The 12285-nt window shown below is 35.6% G+C and overlaps 1 protein-coding gene across 1 annotated transcript in view; it reads right to left on the bottom strand.

Moving 5' to 3' along the window:
- COG6 (component of oligomeric golgi complex 6) overlaps positions 1–12285 on the bottom strand; it is an 85214-nt gene that overhangs the window by 54483 nt on the left and 18446 nt on the right. Inside the window, exons 7-11 of the mRNA XM_032880121.1 lie at positions 12161–12231; positions 8748–8841; positions 2667–2795; positions 2497–2588; positions 916–980 (exon numbers count right to left, since the gene is read on the bottom strand). Coding sequence (XP_032736012.1) covers positions 916–980; positions 2497–2588; positions 2667–2795; positions 8748–8841; positions 12161–12231 — 451 coding nt within the window. The remainder of the gene's footprint in view (positions 1–915; positions 981–2496; positions 2589–2666; positions 2796–8747; positions 8842–12160; positions 12232–12285) is intronic.

Below are 12285 nucleotides of genomic sequence, written 5' to 3'. Positions count from 1 at the left end.
GAGAAGTAGGCTCCCTGCTGATAAAGGGAGCCCAGTGTGACAAGAGGCTGGATTCCAGGACCCTGGGATCATGACCTGAGCCAAAGGCAGATGCTTAACAGACTGAACCAGTCAGGTGCCACATGGTAGGTTTTTATATACAGGTTCAACAGAAGAGGCAACTCGAACAAGTGAACACAATTAAGTGGCAAAGTGGAAATTCTAACCCAAGTTTGACTTCAAATTCTGTTCCTTGTACTATAAATAGTATTGATAACAAAACCTATATATGTTATTTTATCCTTGTATTTATCATCATTTATTGCTATAATAGACAAAAAATGTACAATGCTTGAAACATAGTAAATGGAACAATTTCTCAGAAAATTTCTGTTAAAAAAAAAAAAGAACTGTTAAGAGTTCATAGATTTGGGGTGCCTGGGTGGTTCAGTGGGTTAAGCCTCTGCCTTTGGCTCAGGTCATGATCTCAGGGTCCTGGGATCGAGCCCTACATCGGGCTCTCTGCTCGGCGGGGAGTCTGCTTCCCCCTCTCTCTCTGCCTGCCTCTCTGCCTACTTGTGATCTCTCTCTCTCTATGTCAAATAAATAAATAAAATCTTAAAAAAAAAAAAAAAGAGGTCAAAGATTAATTATTTCAAGGGACTTTTTCTCAATTTATTAACATAAATTACCATGGAAAACATAATATGGTAAGAAAAATAAGTGAATATATGCAAACTAAGAATATTTCAAATTTTCTTCCTTAGAAAGAAAATTGACAATGATTACTTTAAAATGTATTTTATTATCTTACACTAATGTGTTAACTTGAGAAAATTATAGCTTGACTTCAGGCTGTTAACAGTTTTTTTTTTTTAACTCATAGAAATATTTAGCCAGATGCCATATAACATATATAAAAAACAAAATATTTACCTTTAGAGGCCTACACACACCCTCGGTAATGTGCCCAACAACCTCCTGGATATTTTCTTCAACACCTAGAATTAATTACAACATAACTGAAATTGTTTTTCCATATTACACATACGTTCAAAAAACTAAGAAACAATAATGCATATGATTAATGGCACTAATTACAAACATTTAAAATAACATAACATTATTTTATTAAGTTCAGTATCTGTTAGTACATTATTACGTTAATATCTGGGTCTAGAGCCTTGTTAATTTATTGCACTGCTGACTAATAAAATGAACATTACTTCTTTGTGAAAAAGAGTAAATGTATGAGTCACAGGAAAAAATGACTAGGAAACATATTAACTGAAGGAAGTGATGCGAAGATGTGTTAGTATTTGTTCTACAAATGTCTTAATCTGGGCAGGAGTGCTGAACACAGAAGCTGAGCTTATGAAGATGGAAAGCACACATTGTAATCTAACAGAAAAACTGGCATTTACTAAATACTATTTACCAAGCTCCTGTTTACTTGGCATTTACTGCCTGCAACCGCCTTCTTTTTTACACATGGAGAAGCTGAGGCTTGGAAGAATGAAGCCATTCCCAAAGAATAACTCATTTTATCCACCTCTGATCTATATTCTTCCGACCTCTTCACACTGCCTCTCATCTGTATTTCACTAAAACATCTTTTAAGAAATTCATTCTTTTAAACTAGGTTAATTAGGATAACAGAAAACAACTTTAAAAAGTTCGGACCTTGTGCCAATCAAACATACCTGCTGAGTCTAATTTGTATATCAAAGAGTGAAAAAAATGAGGAAGAGTGAGTAAGGATATTCCCCATCTATACACTAGCCTCTCCTGGAGATCACGTTGTGAGCCAGAAGGACGTGGGGCTGGGCAATGCAACACAGTCAAGTGATACCAGTCACAATATTTCCCTTTAATTCCTATCAAAAATAGAGTATCTTCATTTTTCCATTTACCCCTCAGTATTATAGTCACAATACTAAGAAGATCTGAAATTCTGTAAGTAACAGACATAGTGACTCAAAAATCATCCATTTTTGTCTTCCTTGAAAGCAAGACCAAAACTTTAAGAACAATTAGTATTACGTGAGTAATTATTCAAAAACTTTAAAATAGTCACATGAGAATGAATAAAGTGGCTGGGTAGTAGAAAAGAAGTAGTATAGCTTAATAACCTCAAACTCAATCTGATTACTCATAATTAAGAGGAAGATAATACCATCTCTCGCCTTTAAAGTGGGGCATGGAAGACCTGAGAAAGTGGACGCTACATGCTCCAGAAGTGCCTTGAAAGTGTGGCAGGGGAGTCTAGGCCTGCTATGGGAGGGCTACAAGGGACCAGTACACGAGTGTGAACGGCTGTATGACAGGAAAGTGATGCTGAGAGAAGCCTATTAGCAGAAAAGGGAAACCAGAGAGGAAAATTAAGTAGGGTGCTTAATGTGACACCTAGGTGTGAAGAGTTTATCTCTGTGAAGCTGACAGCAGTAAGAATAGAAACAGAGAAGCCCTGGGTTATTTTCTATACTTAGACATTAGGAATAACAACAGAGGACCCACCTTGTATAGTTACATGCTTTAAGAGAGCTTCAAGGTGTTCTTTTTCAGAAGCAGTAGCTTGATGGAGCCAAGCCAACATATCTCCTACATATCTAGTGCAAAAACTAAATGTTAGTGAAGAGTTCCTTCGGAAAAACATCAAATATTCCAACACTGTCTGATTACTATACCTTAAAGGGTCATGGGAGTGCATTTCAATGGGTCTTGGTGTGCCTCCTGGGCCCCCTCTTGTAAGAGCATCAATAAATCCACGAACAACGGTGCTTCTTCTGGCTGTTCCAAATTCATCTAAGGTATACCTAGAAGAAAAAGTTATTTGAAAAACAGATGTGTTTCTTTTTAATGGGTATATCCAATTATTCATGCAATTTCTGAGATAAGCAACACATTTACAGCTTCTTTACACAACTCTCTCAAGCAATTCTGTTTTTAAACAACAAAAATTATTTATGAAATAAATTTATCATAATGAAAAGTCAGTCTCAAGTTCCCTATTTTTACTACTCCTCAGAAAGAACATTGGAATTTGGGATTGGTAACAGGGGCAATGGCAATAAGGGACAGAGCAGTGGGTCTGGTAAAAGTAAAAATCAAGGAAAGGTGAAAATCCATGATTCTTTAGGTTTTGGTAACGTCGGAGCCCAAAACATGATGTTCTAGTGTTCGCAAAGGCCATAATATCTAGTTCTCAGAAGACTGCTTACAGTTAGAACTCTGCAATCCAAAAAACAACATTTTTTTCTACCACCATCAAAACTTTCCTGAACATATTTTCAATACCTAAAAGCTTATTTTGACTCTAATACTAGACTCTAATACTGACCAATGAGGCATACAGAGTAAAAACTTTTTAATGTATATTTAGAAGTGATCTATTGTGGTTAAAAGAAAAAAAAAAAAGACTTTCTAAAGAACTTAGCAAACTCAACACCCAAAGAACAAATAATCCAATCAAGAAATGGGCAGAAGACATGAACAGACATTTCTGCAAAGAAGACATCCAGATGGCCAACAGACACATGAAAAAGTGCTCCATATCACTCGGCATCAGGGAAATACAAATCAAAACCACAATGAGATACCACCTCACACCAGTCAGAATGGCTAAAATTAACAAGTCCGGAAATGACAGATGCTGGCGAGGATGCGGAGAAAGGGGAACCCTCCTACACTGTTGGTGGGAATGCAAGCTGGTGCAACCACTCTGGAAAACAGCATGAAGGTTCCTCAAAATGTTGAAAATAGAACTACCCTATGACCCAGCAATTGCACTGCTGGGTATTTACCCTAAAGATACAAACGTAGTGATCCGAAGGGGCACGTGCACCCGAATGTTTATAGCAGCAATGTCTACAATAGCCAAACTATGGAAAGAACCTAGATGTCCATCAACAGACGAATGGATAAAGAAGATGTGGTATATATATACAATGGAATACTATGCAGCCATCAAAAGAAATGAAATCTTGCCATTTGCGACAACGTGGATGGAACTAGAGGGTATCATGCTCAGCGAAATAAGTCAATCAGAGAAAGACAACTATCATATGATCTCCCTGATATGAGGGAGAGGAGATGCAACATGGGGGGTTAATGTGGTAGGAAAAGAGTAAATGAAACAAGTTGGGATTGGGAGGGAGACAAACCATAAGTGACTCTTAATCTCACAAAACAAACTGAGGGTTGCTGGGCAGAGGGGGGTTGGGAGAGGGGGGGTTATGGACATTGGGTAGGGTATGTGCTATGGTGAGTGCTGTGAAGTTTGTAAACGTGGAGATTCACAGACCTGTACCCCTGGGGGAAAAAATATATATATATATATATGTTTATAAAAAATAAAATTATAAAAAAAAATAAATAAAAATAAAAAATAAAAAAATAAAAAGTCAAATTTTAGAGACAAAAAAAAAAAAAGACTTTCTAAAGTGAAGGAGTTTACAGGAAAGAGAACTTTAAACTAGGAGATCAATTCAGGGTGAAATCACAGGATGGCCTGGAGTTGCCAAGAGTGCACATTTCTCTGACTAGAATCACCCTTGGTTTCCCACTATTACCACCATTCCTTACACCCACCACCATTCAAAGTTCTTGCCATTTTATAAGTACACAGGAAAAGAAGAAATTTTTATCGCAATCCAATGTCAGTGGATTCCAGACCCATGAACTTTTAAATCTCTAGAGTTCCTAACAGACAACAGACTTCACATTAAGAATTATTTCATACCTTACATATAAACCAAATTACCAAAATTTGGGATTTGGGTTTCCAAAAGAATTAATTTCTTCCACTACTATAAAAGCTATACTGACTGCTTCCTTTAACAGGCTACTGATTGAACAAAAAAATCCACATTTTTTTCAGGGATGCCTGGGTGGCTCAGTCAGGTAAGTGACCGACTCTTGATTTCAGCATAGGTCATGATCTCAGAGTCATGAGACTGAGCCCTATGTTGGTTCCATGCTCAGCAGGGAGTCTGCTTGAGATTCTCTTGCTCCCTCTGCCCCTTTCCCTGTTCACATGCACACTCTCTCTCTCAATAAATAAAATAATTAAACTTCTTTTAAAAATCTTAAAAAATAAAAAATAAAATCCACATTTTTTAAACATAAGAAAGTTGGAAGAGGGAATATTTTTAAAGAAAAGGGAAAGTATAGTGAAGTGGTCAATATCTACAAATTTGTAGGAATCTGAACCGTTTTAAAGGGCTGTTCACTAGAAACCAGATCATGGTTTTTTGTGTTTGGCTTCAGTTAAAAGGAAACGGCTCTGAAATTCTGTGTAGTGACATACTAGCAATATGTCAAGATGAAATGCACTATCCCGCCAAGCTCTAAGCACGCAGTGACCTTGTAAGCACTTTCTATTTTTTAAAACAAATTAGAACCAAAATGCTTTGCTTTTTTTTTTCCCCTCGTGCTCTTAAATGTAAATGTTTAGTGTAAAGGATGCATTCCTTTAAATGATCACCAACTCTATGCAATGACTTCTAATCAGATGATTACTTACAGTATAAAATTCACAACTTTTAACTTCTCAAATACATAAAACTCATTCTCAGAACCCACAATAAACAGAAGCAATGTAAATTCTGTTTCTAGGTCTATTTACTCTGACTGACCACAAGCTGTATTAGAAACTGGTGAATTCACTGGCATTTTAAATGGGGGTAGGGGTGAATTATCAAGCCTGACAAACACTGGACTCTGATCTGTATAATTATATGAAACACACATATACATTAATATGAATGTTAATCTCCCTGCAACAATAGATATAATTTGAAGCAAAACCAGCACGCACTACAGTGAATCTTCAATGACATCCATATATGTGAAACACTTTTTCCCAGAGAAAGAATACTTGACTAAAAAGAGATTATTTCCCAACAAAGGTCAAAAACTCAAAATGAGCTTTACAAAGGTGAGTGTTACAATTATATAAATATTCTAAAATGTCTCTAGCTAAAATTAAAAATTAAACTCATTTTTAATGTCTATAGCAAAAAAAGAAAAAATCTGGTCAAAAAGCAAATTAAAATATGAAAAATGTTGGTCAAAACCAAATTAAAGAATAGTGTAAAAGCCTCCAAGAAATGTAACAAAAACATAATGAAGAAATCAGCAAATTACTACATTCTTTAACACTTTATATTCTGAAGGTGGACCAAAGGAAGGAAGGTATCAATCTACTTATAATAAATTTATTTATTTAAAGAAGATATTTTTTTCTTCTTTTGAAAATTTTTTTAAAAATTTATTCACTTGAGAGAGAGAACACGGGCAGCGGGGAGAGGCAGAGTGAGAGGAAGAAGCAGAATCCCCAATGAGTTAGGAGACTGAGGCGGGCTCAATCCCAGGACCCAGGGATCTCAGGACCCAGAGAGCATGATCTGACCCGAGCTGAAGGCAGCCACTTAAGCCATCTGAGCCACCCAGGTGCCCCATGAAGAAATTTCTATACTTGATTTATTAAAAATTAATAATGCATTAGCACTCCACAGTTACATACTGCCTAATAAAAACTGGGTGGAAACTCCTCTCAAGGACTTCAATAATTACCATTTTTCTTGCACAGGATACCTACCCTTTTGAGAAAGACGAAGGTCAGTGAAGCTTTTACACATTACTTAAATAAAGTTCATATAGTGCCATCTGGTGGTTAACATGATACATTGTTAAATTTTTCCTACATTTAAAGAAACTACCACTTTGGAGATAAATGATTACTTAATGAAAGGCCAATTTTCTTTTTTAACATTCATTTTATGGGAATCACTTGGTCTTAAAAATCCTCCTCCTTTCCAAGTTAACTTTCAAATGCCTCTTACAATCTTCCCAACTGCACCGCTGCCTTCCCTATTCCCTGGCATGTGTCCCTTCAATGTAAATCTTTTTTGCCCATTATAGTTCTATTCCATGTTTTTTAAGCTTTTCCTGGCGTTCATAACAGATTCTAAATACCCCTCTGTGGTTGACAACTTTCTAGTTTATCTCCTTCCAAAATAAAAATAATAGCTAATATTTAGTGGTGAGCAAAGCATTATACTAAACACCTGATGTGAACAATTTAATTTAATATTCACAAAGACCCTGTAAGATAGGCATATTTTTATCCTCATTTAAGGAAACTGAGGTTTATGAAAGTAGAGGGGCTTGCCAAAAAATCTAATTCAGAGCTCACCTTCTAAACTATTATGCAATATTGCTCCTTTCCAAGTGTTTATTGAGAATCAAAATTTAGTAAAAATATATTTATATGGTAGGAGTCAGCTGACCAAAACACACAAAGGCATTTTTTTAAACAAAGACTAACCCTGTGAACAAATATGAATCTGTGGACAATGTAACACTTGACTAAAATCTAATACCAAATATTTTCAGCACTAAAAGACTCTCATAATTAAACACCAATACCTTAAAGTTAAAAGGCTGGGAAAGAAATTCCAAGGTGGATAAAATCTGCTGAGCTGGTGAGCCATGGTGAACAAGATTTATCACATATCCATGCACCACGTTCAGGGCTATCACGATGCAGCTCTGGCTGCCAATCCAGCAGCTAATGCAAGCTTTTACAATCAATTTCACAAAAATACATGTTGTTTCACAACCTACATCTCTGCACCTGCTATTCCCTCAATTTGGGATGTTCTCAATTCTTTTCCTGACAAATGCCTATTCAACCTTGAGAACTCACGTGAAACCTATTTCCCAGAGGAACCCTTCCCTAATGTTCATTCCTTTCCCCTAGCACGGAACACTTGAGACACACAGCACCAGACACAGGGACTCTAAAATAGCAATGACTGTAGTCATTAAAATGGATGTGCTTGTACCTGCTCCCATAAAATAAAGCAAGTTGAGGGCAGAGTTTTATTGATGTTATGTCTCTAGCACATAGAATTGTGCTTAACATAGAGTAAGTACTCAGTAAGTACTCCTGGAATGTTATTATTTTACACAGCTGTCCCAGCATTTGTGTTCTGAAAACTTATAGGCTAAGCAATGTTCCGATCAGAAAGAATAATGGGGAGATACTCTAAAACTATTACAAGCCTCTGAAAGACATGACTCGGAGCAAGACTGAGCCGAATGCCTATGTGGAGTCCCCTAGTTTTCTGTTTCCCGTGTTGTAACTCCCCACTTGATCTCCCTATTTCCATACTACTGCAGAAATTAAAAATAAAAATTTGCTTCTATTTTATATAAAGAATAAAATTAAAATACAGAATAAAAATATGTGAACAATTAATAATGCATGGAGTTCTTATACAAATCACCATCATACACCTCTTGGCCGGCATAAATTACTGAATCAAACACCTGAACTCCTTCTTTTCTTGAATCTTATTAATGGAATCCTGATTTTAAATCTTCTTTTTTTCATTTCTGGGAAATCATATATCTCAGTTCCCTATCTGACCTCCTTCTCTCTAGGGAAGGTTGATAAAGGAGTTTTAGTTTCATGCAATTCTAAGGTAGTTAATGAGCTGACAGACTGAGGAAAAGCCCCTTAACCTCTACATAAATAAAGGGTAGTCTAGATATAGGGACATCCTGCTTTTCCCCTCCATATGGCATTCTATAATGCACAATGAGCAAATAAGCTGATGATCCAATGATACACATATGAAAATATCACTGTAAATTATATTACTCAAACTAATGTATATAAATTTAATACTGAAAGCCAGCATAACTCATCAAAGAAAAAATAGATTTTTTTTTTTTTAAATTAGGAAAAAGTCACCAACTTATATAAGACAGGTCTATCCTGCAGGGCTTCCATAGCCTGAGTTAATACTGGAGATATGTCACATGATTCTTGGGTCAATGTTCTGCATTCACCTGAAAAATAGTTAACATATAATTATAGCCCTTGTTAAATTAAAATTAGGTCATACACCTAGAGTCTAAAGTCTTAACAAATATTACAAGAAAAAATGCTCAGAAGAACTTAGAGAATATGCCAATCAAAAACTATTTTATGCTGTCAACAACACTAAAAATGTAAGCTTAAGTATTTGTGTAACTTTATATGACCACACATGCTATCCAGTGTACCCCAAACCTCTATTTTATTATTATTTAGAGACTACAGTTCTAAAGAAACCAATCAATGAACAAATATTCACTGAGCAACTGCTACACACATGGCAATGTTCAAGGGGGAAGAGGCAGAGTATAAAAAATATATTACCAATCCCTTCCCTTAGGAGCAAATTTAAGCAGTTTGCTAAAAATGTTCATATAAATAATATATGGTAATGAGATAATAATTTCAAAATAGTTTAGATCCTAAACTTTTAAAAATCACTACACCAATATCTTCTTTATTTTACTATTCCAATTTTATCCATAAAATGCTAACTAAATGTCTACTATGTTCAAAAAACTCAGAACTTGTTCAGAAATTCCCAAATATCTGGTATATGTGGACCTCACATTAGCATTATATTTTCTAGCAAGCACTGAGAATGCATGTTTTAGAAATGAAAAAAATGAAATCTTTTTTTTTTTTTTTTAAGAAGACTGTTGACTATATTCCCTATGCTGTACTTTTCACCTGCATGACTTATTTTATAACTGGAAGTTTGTATCTCTTAATCCCCTATACCAAGTTTGCCCACCCCTCCCCCACCATCATCTACCTCTCCTCTGGCAACAGCCAGTTTGTTCTCTGTATTTAAGAGTCTTTGTTTGTTTGTTTTAGATTCCCATATAAATGAAATCATATAATTTTTGTCTTTCTCTTTCTGACTTACTTCACTTAGCATAATAATTCCCTCTAGGTCTATCAGTGTTGTCAAAAATGGTAACTTTGAGTTGCTTTTATGGCTGAGTAATAGCTGATTGTATCTATATACACCACATCTTCTTTATCCATTCAGTTGACCTTGAGTTGGTTCCATATCTTGGCTATTGTAAATAATACTGCAATAAACATAAGGGTGTATATATCTTCTTGAATTACTGTTTTCATTTTCTTTGGGTAAGTATCTAGTAGTGGAATCACTGGATTATATGATATTTGCTTGTAATTTTCTGAGGAACCTCCATACTGTTTTCCACAATGGTTGCACCAATTTACATTCCCATGCATACTGTACGAGGGTTTCTTTTTCTCCACATCCTCACCAACATCTGCTATTTCTTGTCTTTATGATATTAGTCATTCTGAGTGGTGTGATGATAGCTCACTGTGATTTTGATTTGCATTTCTCTGATGATTAGTGATGTTGAGTATCTTTTCATGTGCTTGTTGGTCATCTATAGGTTTTCTTTGGAAAAATGTCTGTTTAGTTCCTCTGCCCACTTTTTAATCAAATTGTTTTTCTGGTGTTGAGTTGCATGAATTCTTCATATATTCTGGATATCAATCCCTTATCAGATATATCATTTGCAAATATCTTATCCTATTCAGCAGGCTGTCTTTTGTTTTATCAATGGTTTCCTTTGCAGGAATTAGGTATCTTAAGATGACTCCAAAGTCCTTAGGAGTCAGAAGGCCATAGTTTAGAACCACTATGTTAGGTGCTGTGGAAGCACAAAAAAAATGTGAGGTAATGTCCTTATCTTTAAGAAAGCAGAAATCTAACTGTAGAGGCTAACATATACATATATTAAAAGTTAAGTAGTAATGTACCGAATATCAAATATTTTCAACAATTAGTGTTTAGAGATGCAAAAAGTCACTGTGATTTAATGTAGTCACGGAGAGTTCCAGAAAGATACAGAACCCAAGTTCAGCTTTGAATACTGAAGTAGGAATTGAATTGAAAGACAGAAAGCCAGACAACATTCCAAATAGTAGTAAACAGTGCAAACAAGAGAGGTAGAAAAAGAAAGGGGTTTTGGACATAAAGAGTAAAATGATCAAGCAGATAATTAAATTTTCCATCTAATACAGATATTATTAGTTTACTGCTTGTATGCCTAACTCCTTCCAACAGTCAGTTGATAACACCTATTAAAATGTCAGATACTTCTATCCTTCTGTCTTAACTGTCTTCTTGGTTTTGACAGGCAATTTTGTGAACAGATTACTGAAACATTTTAAAACAAAACTAAAATAAATAAACCACTTGTGGCAGCAAAATAATGGCCCTCCAAGGATCACTAATTCCTGGAACATGTGAATATGTTATAGTACATAGCAAAAGGGACTTTATAGACAAAATTAAGGTAACAGATCTTAAAATAGGGACATGTTCCTGGATTATTCAAGAAAATCCAATGACACAGGTCTTAAAAGTAGAAGAGGCTGGCAAAAGAATCAATCAGAGATACGATATGGACGAAGCGGCAGGAGAGATTCAAAGTGAGCGACTCAATCCATTATTGCTGGCTCTAAAGACAGAGGAAGAGGCCATAAGCCAAAGAATGTTGGAAGCCTCTAGAAGTGGGAAAAGCTCTGAGTGACAGCCAGCAAGAAACTCACACCTCAGTCCACCCTACAGACTCAAGTTATTAAATTATGCCAACAAACTCAATGAGCAAGGAAACAGATTCTTCTTAGAGCCTCCAGAAATGAATGCAGCCCTGCCAACACTATTAGTGTGGTGACACCCTGTCTGATTTCTGACCTACAGAACCATAAGATAACAAATTTGTGTTGTTTGAGGTCATTAAGTTTGTGGTGATTTGCTACACCAGCAAGAGAAAAATCAATTCACCATGTATAAAACAGTTACTTAAATAATAAAAAATGCCTAATCAACTCTAAGATAAAGTAGGGCAGAAATATTGACTTTATTTTTTTATTCTCATCCTTAGTCATACATAGAGCTTCAATGATAGAAGATGCTCATGAGGGGCACCTGGATGGCTCAGTGGGTTAAAGCCTCTGCCTTTGGCTCGGGTCATGATCCCAAGGTCCTGGGATGGAGCCCTGCATTGGGCTCTCTGCTCAGTGGGGATCCTGCTTCCCTTCCACTCTCTCTGCCTGCCTCTCTGCCTACTTGTGATCTCTGTCAAATAAATAAATAAAAATCTTTAAAAAAAAAAAAAGATGCTCATGATAAACAGTATGTTCAAAAGTAAAGTTCATTTTTCTTCTTAAAAATACTTTTTGGTTACTAAGATCAAAATATGGCATTAAAGGTCAGATAAAATAACCAAACTGAAAATATTCATGAATCTAGATTGTATGAAAGAAATCACTTACTTTGAGCCCACCGATAAAGCCTTTCATAAGCTGTTTCTTGAAGCAAGGCCATCTGTTCCATAATTTCTAAACTAAGAAAATTAAAGATTTATTTTAAAGTTTTAGACAATAGCCACACCAAAGAA

This window comes from Lontra canadensis, unplaced genomic scaffold (genome assembly GCF_010015895.1).
Source record: "Lontra canadensis isolate GAN:19392208 unplaced genomic scaffold, GSC_riverotter_1.0 scaffold67, whole genome shotgun sequence".
NCBI classification, from domain to species: Eukaryota; Metazoa; Chordata; class Mammalia; order Carnivora; family Mustelidae; genus Lontra; species Lontra canadensis.
The sequence above is the reverse complement of the archived record's forward strand: the minus strand, read 5'-3'. Positions and strand labels throughout refer to the sequence as shown.